This window comes from Schistocerca cancellata, chromosome 1 (genome assembly GCF_023864275.1).
Source record: "Schistocerca cancellata isolate TAMUIC-IGC-003103 chromosome 1, iqSchCanc2.1, whole genome shotgun sequence".
NCBI lineage: Eukaryota > Metazoa > Arthropoda > Insecta > Orthoptera > Acrididae > Schistocerca > Schistocerca cancellata.
In genome coordinates, this window is record NC_064626.1 from 81,227,038 (window position 1) to 81,249,969 (window position 22,932).

At 39.0% G+C, this 22,932-nt stretch overlaps 1 protein-coding gene across 1 annotated transcript in view; it reads right to left on the bottom strand.

Annotated features, from left to right (window-relative positions):
* LOC126176519 (baculoviral IAP repeat-containing protein 6) overlaps positions 1 to 22,932 on the bottom strand; it is a 329,968-nt gene that overhangs the window by 32,542 nt on the left and 274,494 nt on the right. Inside the window, exons 55-59 of the mRNA XM_049924030.1 lie at positions 21,463 to 21,680; positions 11,737 to 11,953; positions 11,427 to 11,641; positions 6,820 to 7,017; positions 1,451 to 1,688 (exon numbers count right to left, since the gene is read on the bottom strand). Of these exons, the coding sequence (XP_049779987.1) occupies positions 1,451 to 1,688; positions 6,820 to 7,017; positions 11,427 to 11,641; positions 11,737 to 11,953; positions 21,463 to 21,680 (1,086 nt within the window). The remainder of the gene's footprint in view (positions 1 to 1,450; positions 1,689 to 6,819; positions 7,018 to 11,426; positions 11,642 to 11,736; positions 11,954 to 21,462; positions 21,681 to 22,932) is intronic.

Sequence of the window (22,932 nt, forward strand, 5' to 3'; positions counted from 1 at the left end):
GAGGGATTGATTCCTCAGATATGACGACGTACTGTTATCTGGATGAGAGGAAGACTGTGAAATTATGGAAGAAAGTAGTTTGCAGCATAACTGGCAGAATGTTTCTGAATGCTTACAGTCTTTATAAAGAAAATCTACCTTTGTCCGAGAAACCACTCACATGAAACTTTCCTGGCAGATCATTCTGAACCACTCACATGCCTGAAATTCAACAGCAAAATCATCTGTACATTGTCCCAGGAGTGATTCAAGATACAAAACTTAGCACCTCCCACAGTGCATGGTGTAGATATACTACCGGGAAAGAAGGAGTGAGCCTGTGTTGTGTGGTCTACAAAAGATACAAAGCGACGATCAAGAACAATGTGAGTACTCTGTAAGAAGGGATTACATCCCAAATGTGTTGGTCAACATTTATGTGTCAATAAATGATCCTAAAACTTAGTTGGTACCATGTTATTTTCTGTTGGAACTAGTGACAAAATTATAGATGTTTTGCCCATTTTTCACATCAGTTTTTTCAGGGTGCATTGTTTTCTAAAATATGTGACAGAAACACACAAACAAATATTATATCGTTCAGAATACAATGTAGAGTGATAATATGAACACAAATTTTAAGTTCAATTATATTAAATGAGGCTAAATATGAATTAAACCAAAGTTTTAATTTTTTCCGCAAAAAAACTCTAATACAAATACTGTTTTCTTTAGAAGTATGAGGCTTAATAGTGTACTCTGCTCATATTCCTGTAGCTGAAGGTACTAGCTACAAAAGAAAAAAAAATCAAGGTCCTGTGCCAAACGGTTCAGATTGTATGGTAAGTTTAACAAACTTCTGCAATTCACTACAAAATCGCCTGGCACTTTTCAGCTGATACCTTGAAAATCGCTTGGCACCAAAAGGGTTAATGTAATAAATCTAGAAAGCCTTAAAACCCTGATATTCATTTTAAAACACTATGTACTTAAAAAGCACTATGCGCTTGGGTCATCACTTTGTTTTGTACTTATTTACAAATGTGGCACATTTCATTGTGTTTCAATATTGGACAAATTATTGAAGCCACACAATTACATTTGTTTACACACATTGCTCTCGACTTTTTTGTTGGTGTATTAAAGTAGGCAGTTTATAGTGCACAGTTATTTTCCAAAACGAGAAATATACTTCTGAGTGTGAAGTCTTTATTGCTCTCCTTCCGAACATGATGTTTAGTATTACTTTTGTGCTGTCATTCATATATTGTTAATAACAGGACATTTACACTTATAGAACTTCATACTTCTATAATATCTTAAATAAGAGAATTCATATCTTTAGCAAAACTTATGTGACATCTATCTACTATAAAAATAAAAACAATAATCAAATAAAACAACAGTTAAAGATCCAAGAGAAAAAGAAATTTGTCACTGCAAATAATTAGTCATAGGTTATAATTGTAACCTGAATCATTCCTCAGATACGCAGAGACTGCTGGCAAGAGACAAGACTGCTTGAGGAGGTCGTAGAACACCCGAGGTAGTTGTGGCTGTTCCTTTGTACCCCCAATTCTGCCATCACCTTGGACCTCATCTTCATCTTCATCATCATCGTCATCATCATCATCATCATCGTCGTCATCATCTTTACTGGATAAGGATGTTGGAGCTTGACCGCCAGGATTGATATAACTTGAGAAGACCTGTTTGAAAGATAAGATTTAAATAAACCAAAAAATGTAGTGCAATACCAGAATGGCATTGCTCATGAAGTAACAAAAATATACTACCATGTCTAGTTGCAAAACTGATTTATAAAAAATCTATTTAAGCAAATTAGCAAATTATAAAATATTAAGTTTCATGTCAATTATTTTTAATTTAAAACAGAAGCAAGTTGACTGCATATTGGCATCAAACTATCTCCTATCTGACTGAAATTTTGCACAGATGTCCCTTAGAGACCAAAACTATGCTGGGCAAAATTTCAGCTCAAGATATAAAAAGTTCTTTCTTTGACAAGGCTTTGAGAAAAGGGATGCAAAATGTCTTGCAGTCTCGGTGACAGTTTTGGCCAAATTTAAGATGAATTACAACTGAAAATATGACAAATAATGCAAGAGAGATCTTTAATCTATGCACAACTTTCTGTACTCAACACAACATTAAAATTTCAGAGCTATGTCATTTACCATTTTAAAGAGAGCAAACAATCTTCTGTGCCAATTTGTAGCTAGCAGAGAGAGAGAGAGAGAGAGAGAGAGAGAGAGAGAGACCCAACATTTCACATCAGAAATCAGATATGAAACAGTCTCCAACTTCCACCTACCCACAAATTGCTAGAAATTGTTTGTGAAAAAATTCTGAGTCCACTGAGGTGGGTTATGGACACTGTAAATGAGGTATTTGCAGACCTTCTGGAACCACATTCAGTGACGTTCACCCAAAAACAGAAATTTTCACTTTGCCCTCACAACTGAAACTAAGCTGCCCAGCTTCAACATGACTTAAAGGACTAGTCAGTTTATATATAGTAATCTGCTCACCACAAAACCAACAGTACGCCTGCCTTGAGCAGAAGTGGAAAAAAAATGTGGCATCTTTTGCACTAATCAGGGTGTATATGTGGTTAAGAAAAAAAAATTTCTCAGATTTTTCTTGGATTACCCGGTTACAAATACACTTTCTCATGTGAAAATAAACTTTTTCCTGGATGAAAGAACATTTTTCCCATGTTAAGTGGCGATATACTATCCCTCAGGGCTGTAAAATTTATCAATCATTTGAATGCTGAAGGATTTATACACCAGCACAGAACTTTCTCACACTTTAGGAAATGCATCCCAGTAAAAAAAAACGTATTTTGTAAAGATCTTTGATGTGCAGCAACACACACACTGTATATTGTTTCTTATTACAAAAGTGTAAACACTAATTCCAATAATTACCATTACACCATGGTGGCTTCTGAAGCACTGAAAGTGAGAATGCAACGCTCTTTTTTTCATCCATTCATGTGATCACACTTGATGACAACAGATATTCAGAGCATATGAAACGTACGTAGTCAGCCAATAGCAGCATCACTGCTAAGTAGCGCTAACACAAATAGAAAACGTTAATGATTTAAAATCACCAGATAGCAGAGATGCTGACTCACAGATAGGCACAACAAAAAGGGTCAACCAGGTAAGCTTTCAGCCAAAAAGATGTTCATCAGAAATAGATGACGCGCGCGCGCGCACACACACACACACACACACACACACACACACACACACACACACACACACACCTATTTCGCATAAAAGGAAATAAACTCTGAAAGCAATGCTTCTAAAAACAACCATTCGCAGCATTTTATCATGAGCTGTTACAAATGTTGTGACATTACATCCATCGAAATGAGGCCCAGGAGAAAGATAGGTGTGTGTGTGTGTGTGTGTGTGTGTGTGTGTGTGTGTGTGTGTGTGTGTGTGTGTGGTCTATTTCTGATGAACGCCTTTTTTGCCAAAAGCTGATTTGGTGACAGTCTTTGTGTTATGCCTATCTGCGACTCAGCATCTCCGCTATACATACGGTGACTAGCATCTATTCTTTTCATAACACTATCATGTTCCTTCCTGGGTTTTCCAGTGTTTAATTCTTTTTAAATTAATATACATACAGTATAGCCACATGAAAAGCTAAGCTTTCACATATACCGATTATCAACAATTTCTGCTGTTTTTACCGAGGGTGTTGTTAGGCAGAATCCCAAGAGCACCAGCTTAAATTGCAGCAGCTGAATATTTCTCATAAGCATAATTATAAATTTCATTGCTCTGTACTGGACATTTTGGTGGGTTACCTGGCTGAATACATGTTCTGTCGAGCACTTTGTCTTTTCCCAGCCAGTTACTTTCATGGCAAACCACCCCCCCCCTTTTTTTTTTTTGAAAGATCACTATACTTTTTGCCATTATTATTGCAAAATATGTAATCTCAAATAAGTACGAAAAACTAACCTTGAAATTCAGTCTTTCCTTCCTTTTTTTTTTTTTAAGCCTGTGTTACCTTATTAAGATATATCAAACACAAATGCGCCAGAAAATTTTAAATAATGTCATAAATGGCTGGTCTTCTGGGCCCAAAATTTTTCAAGTGGTTGATCCGCATTGTTTAGTTTTGAATGCAAGTCTAATGCTCCAAGATTTAAGGAATTCTTCACACATTCTCATATCTAACATAAATCATCTTGCATAAAAGGAAATAAACTTTGAAAGTAATGCTTCTAAAAACAATCATTCGCAATATTTTCTCATGACCTGTTAGAAACGTAAACAGTTGTGACGTCACATTCCTTGAAATGAGGTCCAGAACAAACATGCATTGAAAGCAGTTTGTTGGTCCGAAGTAGTGCATAGTCTGACACATTTTGCTGTCAGCAAATGTTTGTGTGTGCCCTGTGTTACGTTGTTGTAAATGGTGCATTTTCTTTGCAACTTAAGTTTTACTTTGGTGTTATTCTCTTGTTTATGATTTATTGCTGCAGTACTATTCTGCAGTAACAGACTAAAGAAAAATTTTTGATTATAATATCAGTTCTTACCAATTAAAATTACAAAAATTTAACTGAAAAGTAAAATAATGAAAAATTACTGGAATTATAAGTCATTCCCAAGCTTTTCACGGATTTATCTTGGAAGAAAAAAATTACCAAGTTTTTCCTGGATTTCCTGGGGTGTGTACACCCTGACTAACTTATGATAGCGACAAAAGCACTGTTCTTAGTCAAATTTGGAGGAGGGGGGGGGGGGGGGGGAATCCCCGAGAATTATAGGTATGATAAGGGAGATGGTCTCAGGAAGCTCCTGATAAATTCATGCTGAGTAGGGGAGGGAGGGGGGCCAGTAAACCACAATAATGACTTTTCTTTCCTGTCAGCCGAGCTTCATACCAGCCATTAGCGGTAGTTTAAATGCAGTTTTTAAACATAAATAACTTATATGAAATAATAATCATATTATTAACACACTTTGAAATATTAAGTATTATAAAATTTTTGATTTATAAAACTCAATGAAATTAAATTTCAGTTCTATGTTAAAAATGCATAATTCCTTGAGATTTTATGAGATTCTTGAAATTCACTTATTTTTTCAGGTAAAATGTAATTCCCTGAAAATTTAATGGCTCACTGCTACTCTGCACTTCTTACATCCAACAAAGCCCGTTCACTAGTGCTAAAATAAATTATTTAATTTTATTTATTCTTCACGATTACAGTCTATTATCTGAAAATCTAAAATACGCCACACAAATCACATTTTCTTGGATAGTAATAAATTATGTGTTAACTATCTAGTTCTGATAATTTTTTCAAGAAAGAAAAAACTATAACTGCTTCTACTACTACAAATCTACAATGAAACCCTTAACCATTTACTCAACTACTAATACTACTAGAAGAACTACAGTATTTGTTCTACATTCATTTATTTTAGTGCATATAGCTTGTAGATGGTTGTTTCTGCTACTGGAATCCACCCTGATACTACCCATCAAAAGTCACTGTCTGCTGGATTTCCTAGGCACAGGGCAGCATGTCAGCAGCATTTTCCCTCAACAGCACATAATTCCACCCACCATCAGTTACGTCTTAAAGTCCACACTTCCACGATCACCTGCACCAACGCAACATAGATTCTTGCGACAGTATTCCATTCGGTGGTCACTGGCATCTGTTATCTTTTCTCCACCTGCAGAGTACGTTGTCTAGCCTGGACAGCAGCATGCTGACTTATGGATGAATGCCTCGTGAAGTCTTCCTTATCCTGCCTGGATACTACGGCTGCAGTATCGTCCAAGATGCACCAGTTTGACTTCCTCCTTAGTGCTGCTTTGGGATCCAACATCCTTAATACCTGATGTCCATTACCCACTGCATTGTCGTAGAGTGTGCAGTCCCACAATGTGTGTTCTGGTGAGCCCACACTACCGCAGGCATAGTTATCATTCATCTGTCTGCTGATTTTGTATAGGTATGTGGCATAAGGGCCACGGCCAGTGACATTACGTATCAATCCCGTCGGCGGGTTAAGAAATCTCATTTTTTTTATCTCTTCTTGATATTAAGGAGAAATTCATATGTTCTAGTGCTTGTGCCTGAAATGCCCCATTCATTTTACCACAGTTGTAAAATGTGATCTTTTATTGCCTTTTTCGAATTGGCCTCAATTCCAAGCATCCTTCATACTTCCATTTGATTGCCTTTCTTTAACCAGTAAAATGCTGCCCTTTCCTTAATTTCCAAGTCCAGCAAGCATACTCCTATAATTACTAACGAAGCATCATTTGGGGTAGTGCAGTACGTGCTTGTTAATCTTAAAAACACTGCTAAAATGAACTGCCAGATGTTTTTCTTTAATCCCAGAAATACGTCCACAATGAAACTTTCACTCAGCTGAAGAGTGAAACTTCCAGCCACATTAAATCTTTGTCCCAAATTCTAACACAGAACATTGCATTCCAGGGAAATGCTCTTATTGACTGAGCAAGGGTACCTTCTGGGTTTGTGTGCTGGTTTGGCACACAATTTTAATCAGACATTAAGTTCCAACTCAATCGTCATTCAGTGAGAGACACAGGGAGAGAATGAATTATAAATGTATAACATTCTACATACTAACAAACCATACTTTATGAAAACACTAGCAAACAGGAAGCTTTCAGCATTAATATAAAAAGAAAAGTAATTTGTTTCATACTGAACAACAGAGAAAATGAATACAAAATGCTCAGTAGCCATTTTTGTTTACCCCCCCCCCCCTCCCCCAAGCACAATTTATTTACCTGCAGTAACACAGTGACATGTTCCTCTTCGCTCCGCTGGCGCAGGAGAGCTTGTTCCACATTCCATGACTGTGCAGTGCTCCCTGTTCCAAACCCTGTTCCCTTTGCCCAATACAAGTGAGATTTGTCATCAGACTTCCCTCCACGAACATGGGTTTCACCACCAGTTGCTGAAGCTTTTGTTGCTGCTAACACCAACTACAAAAAGATAACAATACAGCAGTAGAAAAATGTTCATTAATTTAAATTAATAAGTGCAGATATGAAATCAATCAAAAGGCAATTACACTGTGGCAAGGCAGTGTGGACCAAAATACTCAGTAAATATCTCTAAACAGCCTTTGAAATTTTGTCAGTGGTTTTCAGGTTCACCCTGTATATGTAATACTCCTAAGACACTTGAGTTCGTACTACAACAGGAGTGTGCTGTATATTAACTGCAAAATGTTCCTTCTACTACATGCATAGTAAAATTTCACAATGAACGATGGAGACATAAGAATGTTGTCAGCTGTTATGAACTGGTGAATGGAGGCCAAGTCTTGCACTATCAAGCAATTGGGACGAGTTTGTGTGATTGCAAAGGTGAAAAGATCACATGGAAAGAGAGAACAGAAAAAATTGCACTGTCTCCCTATCACAAAAGATAATTGATTAACATATTTACGAACTGAACACTGCCAGGCTTACAAGAGAAAATTATTCCTGGAGTGCTAGTCCCACAAGGTATGCAGCAGAAATTTTGTTAAGTATCTGTGCAATATACTTTCTTTCAGAAGTGTTAGTCCCATAAGTTATACAGAACTTCTGTGAAGTTTTGAAAGGTAGGAAAGCTATACTAGCAGAAGTAAAGCTATGAGGGCAGGTCACACTTGCAAACCTGTCAGTGGAGCACTTCCCTGTGAAAGACAGAGGTCTTGGGTTCATTTCCTAGTTTGGAACAGAGTTTTAATTGGCCAAGATGCCTCAGTGTCATTTTCGTATGAAATGTTACTGTAGGGCTTCTCGAGACAGTTACTGTAGGACTTCTCCAGAAGGTGAAGGATCTCACATTTATGTCAGAAGAGGAACACAGTTTAAACTGAGACACAAACCCTGCACAGTCACTGAAGACAACAATTTGAGATAGCTGCCAATGAATTAAAATGGCTAACAAGTCCAAATCATCTTGTGTGTGTACTGATCATGTAGTAGTAGCATGAATACCTTTTTCAATAAACTGACCAAAATTAAACACAAGTCTCAACAATAAAATCAGTATAATTTTGTATGGAGACAAACACACATAAAGAGTTACAGATGAACTGAATAGCATCCTCAAACACCTTTCGCTGTTTGCAGTGCAACAAGGGTAACAAAAGATCTTGTGGCCACATATATGGGTAAGAAAAAGTGTGATGTAGCTGTAAGCAGACTGCAGAAAAATTTATTTGTGTAAAGAATACAGGCAACAACTATTATTTATTTTTTGTGAGTAACAAAAATATTTATTCCAAATATTATTTATTTGCATGAATAAAAACAGTCATTCATTACCTGTGAATAACTAGTGATACAAATAATATATAAATTAAAAATCCAGAGACATTTTTTGCTATGGTTGTCATTTATTAAACAAATGTACTTTTTGTTGTTTTCAAATTAGTTTTCAGACCAACTCTCTCTTGGCATAATATGTTCTGCACATACAAAGAAGAGAATGGTGTGTTATTATCTACCAACATCTTTTGACAAATAACTCTGCTGTGATACCACATTAGCTACATCTCCCAAATTGCATTCAAAGATGAAAAAAATAAATTTTCTTTTTCCGTCATACATCACTTGAAACTCTTGAGCTGATTTCTTCAACATTTCTTTGGCTATTATATGTCTTGGTCACGGACAGCAATAATGACAAACTATTTGTTTTTATTGTGTGTAAAACACTGCTGGAACAGTTGCAGTTGGTATAGAAAGGAAAAAGTATCCTAATCATATCTTGCCACTTTTTTATTAAAAAGTTGCCAGCACGCTGCAATCTATATACTCAAGCCTACTGTATCTTCCAAAATTTTTCAATGTCAAAGTTCTGTGTAACCGCATAGATTCTCATTGAATTAATAAACTATTCCCTTTTCTATTGGAAAACCTACTCAGAGCTAGCCCTGAAACACTTTCAAGCGAATGTCCAGCAGCATTAAGTAAATTTTTAGGAGACTTTAGATGTAAAGTTAAGTCATTAGCAATCACGTGTTCTTACTTTGTACTGAGTGAGGTGGCACAGTGGTTAACAAACTGGACTCACATTCAGGAGGACGATGGTTCAATCCCATGTCCGACCATCCTGATTTAGGTTTTCCGTGATTTTCCTAAATCGCTCCAGGCAAATGCCGGGATGGTTCCTTTGAAAGGGCACGGCTGACTTACTTCCTCACCCTTCCCTAATCCGATGACACTGATGACCTCAATGTATGGTCTCCTCCCCCAAACAAACCAACCCTCTTACTTCTTTCACTCTTTTCATAACAATACAAACCAAAATAAAATGCATAATTATACCAATGGGATACTCATATCAGAGAGTGTTAGCTATCTTGATACAATGCAGGAAGGTATTTTAGATTGAGAGTTTCTGTCAGCAAAGTACTTCTGCATGCTAGCAGGGGAGGGGAAAAATATATATAATTGCAGAGTTAGATAACTTGGGCTGCGTCAGTAGTGTAACTGCTAAGCCCGTCTGCATATGAAGTATTGTTATATTACACATGTTATGGTGTGAAGCAAGTAATGCTGTACTTAATCTACAGGTTGCTTTACCAGGCATTGTTCTATTGGAGGTGGTATGCCCTTGCCTTCCTCTGATCTGTGAACCAACTTATGTAGCATGTCACAGGGGGGTTTATAGTTCTGCATGTACTCTGAAACAGGGTGTAACTTGATTTGGCATTCTTCTCATTGTTAAGAGGTGAAAACAGTGACAAGTAACAGAAAAAATCATAGAACCGATGGGGTTAAACCCCAGACTGTCATCTTTGTATTCTGGAACTCAAACCACTGAGTCACTGATACTCTCAAAACCATTAAAACTTGTTATTCATTATTTAAGTTACAAGAAATAAACAGCAAATAATCATCTGTATTTGCAGAGAGGACTAATCCTTTTATTTGCAAATAACTTATGTGTGAATAAATTTGTTTGAACAATATACTTATTTGAATAATTATTTAGATAAATGTTTATTCAAATAATTCCCATCTCTAGCTGTAAATGAGCAATGAAACCCCCTTTCACCAAAACACACACACACAGCACAAGAACTAAAGCTCAGCTGGGGTGAGGAGGGGGGTTGTGATGACTGGATTGGATGGGACGAGAAAGGAGGAGGGGAAGGGGGAGAAGTGGTAGATAGCAGATTGGTTGGCTCGTTGGAGGAGAGGGGCAGCAAGGGAACACCTTGGCACAGGAAAGAGTCGTCGTCTGTGGCACACAATTTGCTGGAAAATAGATTGAAGGGGGAAAACAGAACAGAGGAAGGTGGATACTGTGAGAGAGGAAAGAGTGCGTGTCGAACGAGTGAAGTGGTGGACTGGGGGAGGGGTGGAAGTATGTGTTTTTGGAACTAGACATGGGGAGACTGAGGCCAAGAGGATTGTGGGTCAAAGACTATGTTTGTATGCATGATTTCCACTTTTATAATTCAGAGAAACTGGTATTAAGGGGAGAATGAAGTTGACACACAGGTTGTGAAGCAGCCACTGAGGTCGAGCACATCGTGCTCTGCAGAGTGCACCCACCACCAGCTGGTCAACTCTGCTCTAGGGTACAATTAAGCAGGTGCTATCAAATTCAGACAGATGGTTGACTGGCAGCAATGGCCACATAAAAGACCAACATGGCTGTTAGTGCTGTATTAGCTCTGAAGGAGGACATTGTTCAAAACCTTAGGAACATTTTCAATCTTTTTTTATGTGGCTACTGACCTCTCAATGCTTCATTTATATGGTGAGCAGTTGCCTTTGCTCCTTCCATTATTTGTATCCCACCCAGGTCTGTAAAAGACTTAACTTTCAAAATGCAAGATTTTTCATGACAACTAGCCCATCAAAATTGTAACGAAGTGCAAGTGCAAACTAATGTAAATGATGAATTTTCTGAGTTGTTAACATTATTTAAACTGAATTTTGAAAAGACACCATACGATGGTATCTGTTGTTACATGTAGTGTAAGTGTAATTTGCATTTTTTTTTCTTCATTTCAGGTACACAATATATCGCCAACATGTGTTCTGAATCCTGTATGTTCTCAGGTTTACTAAATACTCGATGGTGTTTCAGTATTGCAGCCACCTGTCATCCACAAATGCACACAGTATTTCATCTTGACATCTGCCATACGTCTTAGCTGAACAGTCTAATGAACAATATCGGCTGCAATCCCAGAACTTCCATCGGGAAGCGTGTGTTCTTTCTTCTTTGTTGTGACAAACTGACTCACCTCACTAAGTACTGCAGCTTACATTCTCACTCCAGCCCTGAACTTCTCTTTGATAAAATCAGGAGAAAGGCCACACAACAACAAGTTGTCACATTACAAAAAAGAAAAAAGAAAACATGAAACAGTTACCTCGTGCTGCACTCCTGGAAGCGTAATATCCTGTGACTGATGAGTGAAGATGGCAAGACATCCAAGTAGAAGATGGATTGCACCTATTTCTATTGTTGTTCGCCTTAACAGAGCACCACCAGTTGTTGTAAGTGGAGTGGAATCAAAAAGTTGCCGCAGCACTTGGAAAGGTAACGTATGCAAGTGGTTCGCTACTGGGGAACTAAAGATGTCACCTACACAAACATAGACATTATGTCACTTCACATTCATATAGGAATTCCTTTTAAAATCATTCCCTTCCCCAGAACTTACAAATACAAAAACTAACCTCCTTCTCCATCATCGGTAACACCAAGAGCAAGCCGTAGCAAACACTGTGCTTTCTTCTTATCTTTTAGTAAGACCTCAGCATATCCCGGTAGCCGCAGGAAGAGACCGAAAGCTGCGAGTGAATGCGGGGGTACAGATGGTGGTGGCAAAGCAGTTGTTCGCCCTCCGGCTCCTCCTGGCGATGAACTGCCACCGGGCATGCTCTCATCAAGGTCCTGTACCACATGAACAAAAAATTCCCAATCAATACAAGAACTCATTTTCGACTTAGATGCTTCACAACATGAATAAAAACTAATTTTGCCACTCTTTTTAGAAACTGACGATGACCACTAGCAATGCCAATTATTAGTTGTTAATTGACTTAAGCTCAATACTATAATATCAGGGTGTTTTACAGAAAGGTTGAAAGAATAAGTGTGTATGTAAGAAAATTAAAATGTGGAGTTAATTTTCAATAAACTGTTTGTACAGTACACTAATACAGGTAATAAATGTGCAAGAGACTTTATGTTTCGACAATAAAGCACAAGACTATTTCTTTTGTTTCTTTTGCCTGTCCTCCCTGTTACGCTCGTAAGTGAAGTTAATGACAAATACCTTACTCATGTGTGGTTATCGTGCTTCATGTATTTAACATATTTTTATTTTATTTATTTTTAAATATAAACTCTGTCTTTCACAACTCCAGTGCTGCTAAGGTATACTGTTTTTGACAACTAGGTATGTTTGAGAAGACCATATGAAAAACAAAGTCTCCTCCTGATCTCAGGGAATCCAATTCTTCTTCAAATAATAAAGACTATTGGACAGTCAGACAACAATAAATGACCATCTTTAGGTCTGTTCTACACCATGTACTAATGTGTCAGTAGGTTTTGTACAGTAAAGCCAGTTGCTGCTGTGTGTACAAAGTGGCCTATTTGACACCATATTTTAGTTCTATGTGACGATGCTTTGCTTAGTGTATTGATATATTTCGACAATGCCATTATGGCTTTATAGCATTATAAGATTAAGACATGGTGTAGAACAGATCTGAAGATGGTCATTACTGACAGAAACTGGTCATCGCCAAAGGAATTTATATTGTGATCAAACACTGGACGGAGAGAGAGAGAGAGAGAGAGAGAGAGAGAGAGAGAGAGAGAGAGAGGGACAGTACCTGGATCACTGTTTATATTCCCAACTATGTCGCAGCTGAGGAACCTATGTAAAGATACAGCTGTTACTCTACTTTATTATTGCATACGCATAATTTACTGCTAACCCCTGACATATTATTGGTATTTTAAAGTTGTTATAAAGTGTTTTATTTGTTCTCTTCTAATAAAAAATGCAGAAATGTGGTAAATATTTTTATGCCATATGATCTGTATTTTCAGTAACTTTCACTTTTAATTTTATGCAGATTATGTTGTTTCTACGGTATCGGTAAGCCTTTCATACTGATCAAAGTCCTAAGGATAAATGTTCATGCACATACACCTTCCTTAAGTGAGTAAATTTTTCTATGAGTTCAGCATTACTGTCATTAAAGAAATATTTTAAGCACATTCATGCTGATAATGTCTGTTGCTAACAAAAGGTAGGTACCTATAAAAGATGAAATGTTTCTTCACTAAGGACATTGGTATAAACTGTGATTTTTGCATGTTGTTCTTAGTCAAATATATTTTAAAATATGTTTTAGACCCCAGACCCCAGCTGTTGTTGATGAAGTTACAAGAATTACAGCACTATTAATATTGCTAGTTATACTATATTTTGTATAACTATCAATATTAATAGTGCTGTAATTCTTGTAACTTCAACAACAACAGCTGGGGTCTGTTTATCAAATCATAGCCCCTGCCCCTAAAATCAAAATATTTTTATGCATCTCTAACATTTTTCTTTATATCCTCATCAAAACCAACTCCAACCAATGGTTCTGTGTTAGTGAAAATTTGTCATTTCAGCCTATCTTAAGTGCTTCTGGAGAAGAAATGTAGCCTCTTTCCTGCAAATTAGACAGACCTGTATGTTTTGACATTACTTTATTCTGCTGTAGACTCATAAAAAGATAATAAAAACTTGTTTTCCTTTTCACATTACACCAAATGTCAGAATTAGTCCACCTAGCCATGCTAAACATTTTAACACTTAATGGAGCTTACTGCTATCTAAAGGTGGTCCATGAAATGAATGCTGGAATATAATAAAAGGAGTCACCCACACAGCTGCAAGTAATAATCTATGGAGAGTGAAGAGAGGCACAAAGAAGTGGTTTTCCGAATGTGAGGAAGCTGAAGGCAAGGTTATGAAGGAAATGGCTACAAGCAAATAAGAATCCTGAAATAGAACTTACTTATTGGCGGGCCCAAAAGAGTGTAAAAAATTAACAAACATTCACAACAGAGTGAATCTATTGATGACTATCATCAAAACAACAACATTCAGAAAATGTATGGCACAGTCAACAATCTACAGGGTGTCCCACTCAAACCTCCCTGATTTCAAAGATCCAGGGAAAAAAAAAAAAAAAAAAGAAGAAGAAGAAGAAGAAGAAGAAGAAGAGAGAGAGAGAGAGAGAGTAGATACAACAATGAAAAATGCACCACATTGCAGAGCATATCAAAGAATTTTTTTACCATCAATGCACCTCTACATGTGAACCATTTGTAGCATGAATAATATTGAGTCTATATTAAATTTCTTGCCATGGTTCTCTGTAACATTTCCTCTGTTATTGTTGTAATCACATTAGTGATACCATGTCGCAACGTAGAATTATTGTCCAGTTTGGTCGCATACACACGGTCCTTCACGAATCCCCACATGAAGAAATCAAGCGGCATAATGTCGGATGAACGTGGTGGCCAGGCAATGGGTCCTCAGCATCCGATCCAACGACTGGGAAATTTCCTATCCAGGAACTTGCGAACAGCTGTTGACCAATGTGGCAGAGCTCCATCTTGTTGAAAAATGATGTTCTGTTGCAAGTCTTGTATCTGAGGTTACACAAACTACTCCAACATGTCCAGATACACAGACCCACTCACTGTTTGTTCCGCAAAGAAGAATGGTCCAACAACCTGTCATGCATTAGTCTGCACCAGACGTTTAGTTTAGGGCTATCATGAACATGTTGAATGACAACGTGTGGATTTTACGAACCCTAAATCCGAACATTATGCCTATTAACCCTTCCTGATAGATGAAAGGTTGGCTCATCTGAGTACAAACATCTTTCCAGGAAGCTGGCATCCATATCAATACGCTGCAGCATATCCGCAGCAAATTGTTGTCAGAGTGTCAGATGTTGCAGAATTTGCACTTTGTAAGCACACATATGAAGACGCTGGTGAACCACACGATGCAATGTTGACTGAGGTATATCAAGGTGCCTACAGTATTTACTTGAATCTAAGCCGCACTTTTTTTTCTGGTTTTTGTAATCCAAAAAACCGCCCGCGACTTAGAATCGAGTGCAAAGCAAGCAGAAGTTCTGAAAAATGTTGGTAGGTGCCGCCACAACTAACTTCTGTCGTCGAATAAATGTAGTGCTACACAGGCATGCTTTGCAGGCACAAAGATAAATACTGTCGCCAAAACCTCTGCGTCTCCGCCCCGAATTTCGACCACTGCATTTTCATACATTATCCAACGAAGTAAATACAAATTAAGTATTGTTCATTTTCGAATTTAGCATCATTTCAATGTACTATGAAAATCCGACTGGCAAGACTGTTTGGGATGTTTGTCAATATGGCCAACTCTATGTTCTGAATTTTTTCTTACCTGTGAGAAGAGATGGTTGCTAATAGGAACTTTTATGAATTGTTAATCACATGCAATATTCTCTTCACCATAAGAATAATACGAATATAAACTTTTGCCATGTATTCTTTCGTGTTTGCTGCTATCTCATTTAAAACCTGTCTGCCTAATAAACTACGAAACTAGAGTGAGACAACAGCAAACGCGGAAGAATATACATATCATGTCATGTTTATATTCGTATTATTCTTGTGCCTAATAGTGATACAGTCAGAAATGAAGCACGGCAATTGACTAGATTTTTAAATCTAAGATGACTCTAATTTCTGTGCAGAATGTAATGTACTAAAGAGGCGCCTGCAAAGATTTTCAAACGGAGAAAAAGTTTCGCTAAACTCTCGTTCAGAACATATTCATCATATGAATTCTATTATTTGGTTCCTGTTGATCATTATCAAAGCAAGCAGCAATGTAAGTAACAACAAATAGCAGTCTCTTGCCATTGTTTCGCTAATGAGACGATTCCTCTCTTTTTTTTCTTAATTGTAAGCGGCGGTAGCGTTCACAAAAGCAAGCCATGCCGCGAGGGCGAGAGGCTGTAAACACAGAATGCAACAAACAATGCATGACACAGTATAGTAATACATTTTTAGCTTAGAGTGACGTAAACACCTATAACAAAGAGAACGGCAGCATTTATCATATCAAAGAAAAATAAGCAATCAATTCAAATCAGACGAAGCACGTGAAAAAGGAAGTGTACCCGTATAAATACGGACGGAGTGCCTGACGCATAGCAATGGTTACCTGGTATAGCTTAACTGCTCAGCTTACGACTCGAATCAAACTACTGTAGCTGTATCGTCATTCATTCGACCTAAATTGTGTCTCATATTACAATGGACCAACATTGTTTCGATTTGGAGGTGCGGCCTAAAACTTCTCTCTCCCCTTGAATTTCAAGTCTCAAATTTCAGGTGCAGCTTAGATTCGGGAATTTTTTTTTTCCCTTGATTTCGAGTCTCATTTTTCAGGTGCGGCTTAGATTCAAGTGCGGCTTAGATTCGAGTAAATACGGTAGATGCTTGATGAATTGACATATGTGGGCTTTTGACAAGGGAACCTCCCCATCGCACCTCCCTCAGATTTAGTTATAAGTTGGCACAGTGGATAGGCCTTGTAAACTGAAAACAGGAAGAAGTTGTGTGGAACTATGAAAAAAATTAGTAAAATATACAAACTGAGCAGTTCATTCGAAGATAGACAACATCAAGGACAATGGGAGTCAAGGAGTGCCGTGGTCCCGTGGTTAGCGAGAGCAGCTACGGAACGAGGGTCCTAAGTTCAAGTCTTCTCTCGATTGAAAAGTTTAATTTTTTATTTTCAGTTTATGTGACAAGCTCTTATGTTTTCATCGCTTTTTTGGGAGTGATTATCATGTCCACAAGAAAACCTAAACCGGGCAAGGTAGAAGAATCTTTTTATCCATTCACTAAATGTACAAGTTAGGTGGGCCGACAACATATACCTGTCATGTGACGCACATGCCGTCACCAGTGTCGTATAGAATATATCAGACGTGTTTTCCTGTGGAGGAATCGGTTGACCTATGACCTTGCGATCAAATGTTTTCAGTTCCCATTGGAGAGGCACGTCCTTTCGTCTACTAATCGCACGGTTTTGCGGTGCGGTTGCAAAACACAGACACTAAACTTATTACAGTGAACAGAGACGTCAATGAACGAATGGACAGATCATAACTTTGCGAAAATAAAGAAACTAAAATTTTCAGTCGATGGAGGACTTGAACCAAGGACCTCTCGTTCCGCAGCTACTCACGCTAACCACGGGACCACGACGCTCCTGAGCTCATATTCTCCTTGATGTTGCCTATGTTCGCATGGACTACTCAGTTTGTATATTTTATTAATTTTTTTCATAGTTCCACACAACTACTTCCTGTTTTCTCAATTGATCTGTGTTCAGTTTTTCAAGGCCTATCCACTGTACCAACTTATAACTAAATCTGAGGGGGGTGCGATGGGGAGGTTCCCCTGTGAGAAACGTTTGTCTAATGTGCTCCACTGTCTCTTCTGAAACTCCGTGACGTGAACTGCCAGAATGTTTCAGAACACTTCTTGTTGCCAGAAACTTCTTATACCATTCCTTAACTGTTTTCACATCGGGTGGATCACATTCATACACACGGCGATAATTTCTTTGCACAGTAATCGGCGATTTATTTCTGCAAAATACACAGCTGCTTGCGTGCTCTGCTGTGGAGTCACCATTTTCACTTCATGCGACCATGCTGCACTCTGGCGACGATACCTGGCACTACTGACGCGGGAATATAAATTCTTTGAGATGCTCTACAATGTTGTGCATTTTGCACTGCTGTATCTACTGTGGTTTTTCTCTCCTGGGTCCTTGAAATTGGGGAGGTCTGAGTGGGACACCCTGTAAGGTGATGAAGGATAAGGACTGCAATGTGATTAGTGCACCATGCAAAATTTTATCAAGAAGCAAGGAATATTTTGACAGACTGGTGAATTGTTCTGATTCAGAATCACCAATTAAAAACACCCACAGCAGCCCAAATAATGAGCAAATTCCAGAACCAATGAATGAATACGTACATGGAGGTATCAAACACCTAAAACGTGGCAAGGCCACTGGGAGTGATGGAATTTCAGCCGAGATACTAAAATATGGCGGAAAAGCATCGCACAGATGTTAGTATCATCTGATGAAAGTAATCTGGAAAACAGATACCATATCAACAGAATGGAGAGAGTGAGTAATAGTCCTGTGATACAAAACATGAGACAATGAAGACTTCAGAAACTATGGGGGAATAGAATTAGCTAACAGCCTGTGACTTGTTTACTGCTAAACTGCTTGAATCCATATGCAGAAAATATGTTTAGTAATTACAAAAAAAAAAAAAAAAAAAAAAAAAAAAAAAAAAAAAAAAAAAATTGGTTTTCCCAGAAAATGATCCAGTACTGACAATATACACTCCTGGAAATTGAAATAAGAACACCGTGAATTCATTGTCCCAGGAAGGGGAAACTTTATTGACACATTCCTGGGGTCAGATACATCACATGATCACACTGACAGAACCACAGGCACATAGACACAGGCAACAGAGCATGCACAATGTCGGCACTAGTACAGTGTATATCCACCTTTCGCAGCAATGCAGGCTGCTATTCTCCCATGGAGACGATCGTAAAGATGCTGGATGTAGTCCTGTGGAACGGCTTGCCATGCCATTTCCACCTGGCGCCTCAGTTGGACCAGCGTTCGTGCTGGACGTGCAGACCGCGTGAGACGACGCTTCATCCAGTCCCAAACATGCTCAATGGGGGACAGATCCGGAGATCTTGCTGGCCAGGGTAGTTGACTTCACCTTCTAGAGCACGTTGGGTGGCACGGGATACATGCGGACGTGCATTGTCCTGTTGGAACAGCAAGTTCCCTTGCTGGTCTAGGAATGGTAGAACGATGGGTTCGATGACGGTTTGGATGTACCGTGCACTATTCAGTGTCCCCTCGACGATCACCAGTGGTGTACGGCCAGTGTAGGAGATCGCTCCCCACACCATGATGCTGGGTGTTGGCCCTGTGTGCCTCGGTCGTATGCAGTCCTGATTGTGGCGCTCACCTGCACGGCGCCAAACACGCATACGACCATCATTGGCACCAAGGCAGAAGTGACTCTCATCGCTGAAGACGACACATCTCCATTTGTCCCTCCATTCACGCCTGTCGCGACACCACTGGAGGCGGGCTGCACGATGTTGGGGCGTGAGCGGAAGACGGCCTAACGGTGTGCGGGACCGTAGCCCAGCTTCATGGAGACGGTTGCGAATGGTCCTCGCCGATACCCCAGGAGCAACAGTGTCCCTAATTTGCTGGGAAGTGGCGGTGCGGTCCCCTACGGCACTACGTAGGATCCTACGGTCTTGGCGTGCATCCGTGCGTCGCTGCGGTCCGGTCCCAGGTCGACGGGCACGTGCACCTTCCGCCGACCACTGGCGACAACATCGATGTATTGTGGAGACCTCACGCCCCACGTGTTGAGCAATTCGGCGGTACGTCCGCCCGGCCTCCCGCATGCCCACTATATGCCCTCGCTCAAAGTCCGTCAACTGCACATACGGTTCACGTCCACGCTGTCGCGGCATGCTACCAGTGTTAAAGACTGCGATGGAGCTCTGTATGCCACAGCAAACTGGCTGACACTGACGGCGGCGGTGCACAAATGCTGCGCAGCTAGCGCCATTCGACGGCCAACACCGCGGTTCCTGGTGTGTCCGCTGTGCCGTGCGTGTGATCATTGCTTGTACAGCCCTCTCGCAGTGTCCGGAGCAAGTATGGTGGGTCTGACACACCGGTGTCAATGTGTTCTTTTTTCCATTTCCAGGAGTGTATTTGTTATCAGAACAATAAATGAAAAAGTATGGGAATTTAACAAAAAACACAGTACTTCTTCATTGATTTTGTCCATTCACAGGCAAAGGCTGCGGAATGTAATGACACCCTTGTGATTTCCAATTAAATTTGTAAATCTTTGGGAAATTTGTATGAATGAAAACATAAGAAGATTTTTGATAAATAGAATAAAATCTTACTATTTTAAAAATAAACTTGAACTAAGAGAGGGAGATGCCCTGTCACTTCTTCTCTTTACTGTAGCTTGGAGATAGTTGTGAGGAAACTTCAACTAGTAACTGATGGGATACTCCAAAGAAATACAGTTACGTTTTTAGTGTGTGCAGATGATACAATGCTCAATGGAAAAATTTAAATAAAGATGAGACAGTTATTAGTGGAGCTCATCAAAAAAGCCTCTAAATTAGCCTAAAAGTAAATGACCAGAAAACAAAAGACATGACATTTCAAAGACGTTGAGATGAACATCACGATCAATTGCATCAAATAATCATGAAACATATTGAATGCACTGAACAGTTCAAATTTCTCGGTGCAATGACAGACAGACAAAATCGGAGACAAGTAGAAGTGGAAATGAGATTACAAAATGCTAATAGAGCCTCCTACTACTCCATACAAAAACTTTTAAGATCCAATCAACTGATAAGGAAAGCTAAAATGAAGCAATGAATAACAACAATGGAAATTCCTGAACATATAATATGGAAAATACAGGAATGGCAACTATTCACCTAGAGCTGACTGACGTGTGGTTCATAGAAACACACAAAATCAAACAGAATTTATACTAACTTTCGAGCTCTTGCTTGTTTTGTAGTACAAGTATACACATTCACACACAGAACAGCACAGACATCAAAATGCACACAGCCGTCACCCAAGAAAGCTTCAATTGGCAGGCCACCTCATGAGAATGAAAGAGGATCCCGGAGTACAAGGGTAAATGAAATCAAAACAATATGCAACAGGTTTGGTGCCACACAACATTTCCATTTCCATTGCCACGAAACAACGTAAGGTAGAAGCATTTGGTAGCAACAAGTGAGATTGGCATGGGTGTCTCCCTTAGAAGCAAGGGAGAAAGAAAGAAAAATGAACTCTCTCAGCATAGATAAATACAACATTCAAAAAATGTTGATGGGAAGGTGTCTCACACGCAGTGCACATTTCGCAGCATAGGATGGCATATGCTGTCAAATACATTTGATGGGTTATTTAACAAACAAAATGTAGGATATCACAGACCATCACAGATAATAGTGATCATACTATCTTCTGGGTTTGATGAAATGAACATTAAAAAAATATTTAATTCACAGTTGGATAAAATAAATACATGGAGAAGACCAACATCTATAATGATTCATGAGTTTATCAGAATCTTTTGTAACTATATATACAAGCCAATTTATACTTGCTATTAAGTTCATAACTGCTTATTCACAAAAAAATCATCATATAAATGGCATAACAAAGTATTAGTCATAATTTTTACCTCATAGATGTCATCCACTTTGACCCACTCAGCATCTATTTGGTCTGGCGTTGTAGCTGGAACTTTGTCAGGAGCAGCATACCGCAAAGTGTCTGGATAGACAAGTGGAAGGTGCTGTGCTAGTAGGGCAAGTCCCCCCATCTCAGTAAACACCTGCAATGGAGTAGCCAGCCCAGGCAGTTGCAACAGACGTTCTGTCTCGGCTTCCACTGTATTACCTGGAAAAGAATAAAATAGTTTTAACATTATTTGTATATGTGCCCTAGAAACAGAAACCCACAAAAAACACTGACTATATATAAACACTTGATTTATAAGTGATTTATTTCATTATTTCAGAGCATCAGTGCAAGACTGTGTCACAAATTTATTTAATCTGTAATGATGGCAGCAATGCACAGCACAATACGCCGACTGTCTCAGCAGGATATTCATTAATTCTTCTGACAATCTGTGCTTCCACCACTAAGTCAGTCAGGAGAAACGATTCCATCTCATTTCCTTTGTAGCAGAACTCTTAATCAAGCAAGAAGTTTTACAGGGCTCTGACTTCCACTGATATCAAGCCTGTAATGTCCGCAAATGTGATGTTCGACATAGCATTAATTTTGATGACACTACTAGTCTCACGTTTTCCAACCTTTAGTTTGCAGCACTGTTAGATTACAAGTGCAAAACATTACTTCTTAACAATACAAATGGAGAACCTGTTCTATATGTCTCCCTACCACATCTCCAATCATTCATGCCATACGTGTCTCCACACTCTTCATTAACTTACATAATTTTATTTTCTTAGTATTTTTAATTATCTTCAGATTTGCAAGTTTCACATTCTGACAAGAAAACTACGGTATGAAAGTCTTTCACTAGCAAGCTAATAACTTTTCACCTTACCCCTTGTATATTTTCTGGAAGTGAGGAAAGCAGATTGCATTGTGGTAATGACATGGTGTAGATCAGTTTATGCAGTGCTACACGGGATCTGAACAGAGACAGAGAAATTCAAACACACATATCACACCATTCTTTAAGGACCATGTAACATTAAGGACACTACGTCTCCTAACAACTGCCTGGAGTGTAACTGCGTTTACTATTTTGAGGATATTTGCTATGTTGTTATACATAATTTCTATATGAAGTGTGGTGGAGTTGGATAGCAGGGTAGGGATGGGGGAAATGCTGTGCTGCCTTTATGAACTTGTAGAGACGTGAAGGGGACAGAACAGAGCTGCTAACTGCAGTGTTAGGAAGCTCTGCTGGAGTGTGCGAGGGGGAGGGAAACAAGAGAAGTAGAGAAGAGGAAAGGATTTGTAGGTCCATTGGCAGGATAGAAGGCATGTGTATAGTGTAGTGAGAGCACAGAAGGGGATAGGCAGGTGGAGGGCAGGGACTGTGAAGGTTCTGGCCGGGGGGGGGGGGGGGGGGGGGGGGGGGGGTTATGGAAACAATTATATGTTGTAGGGG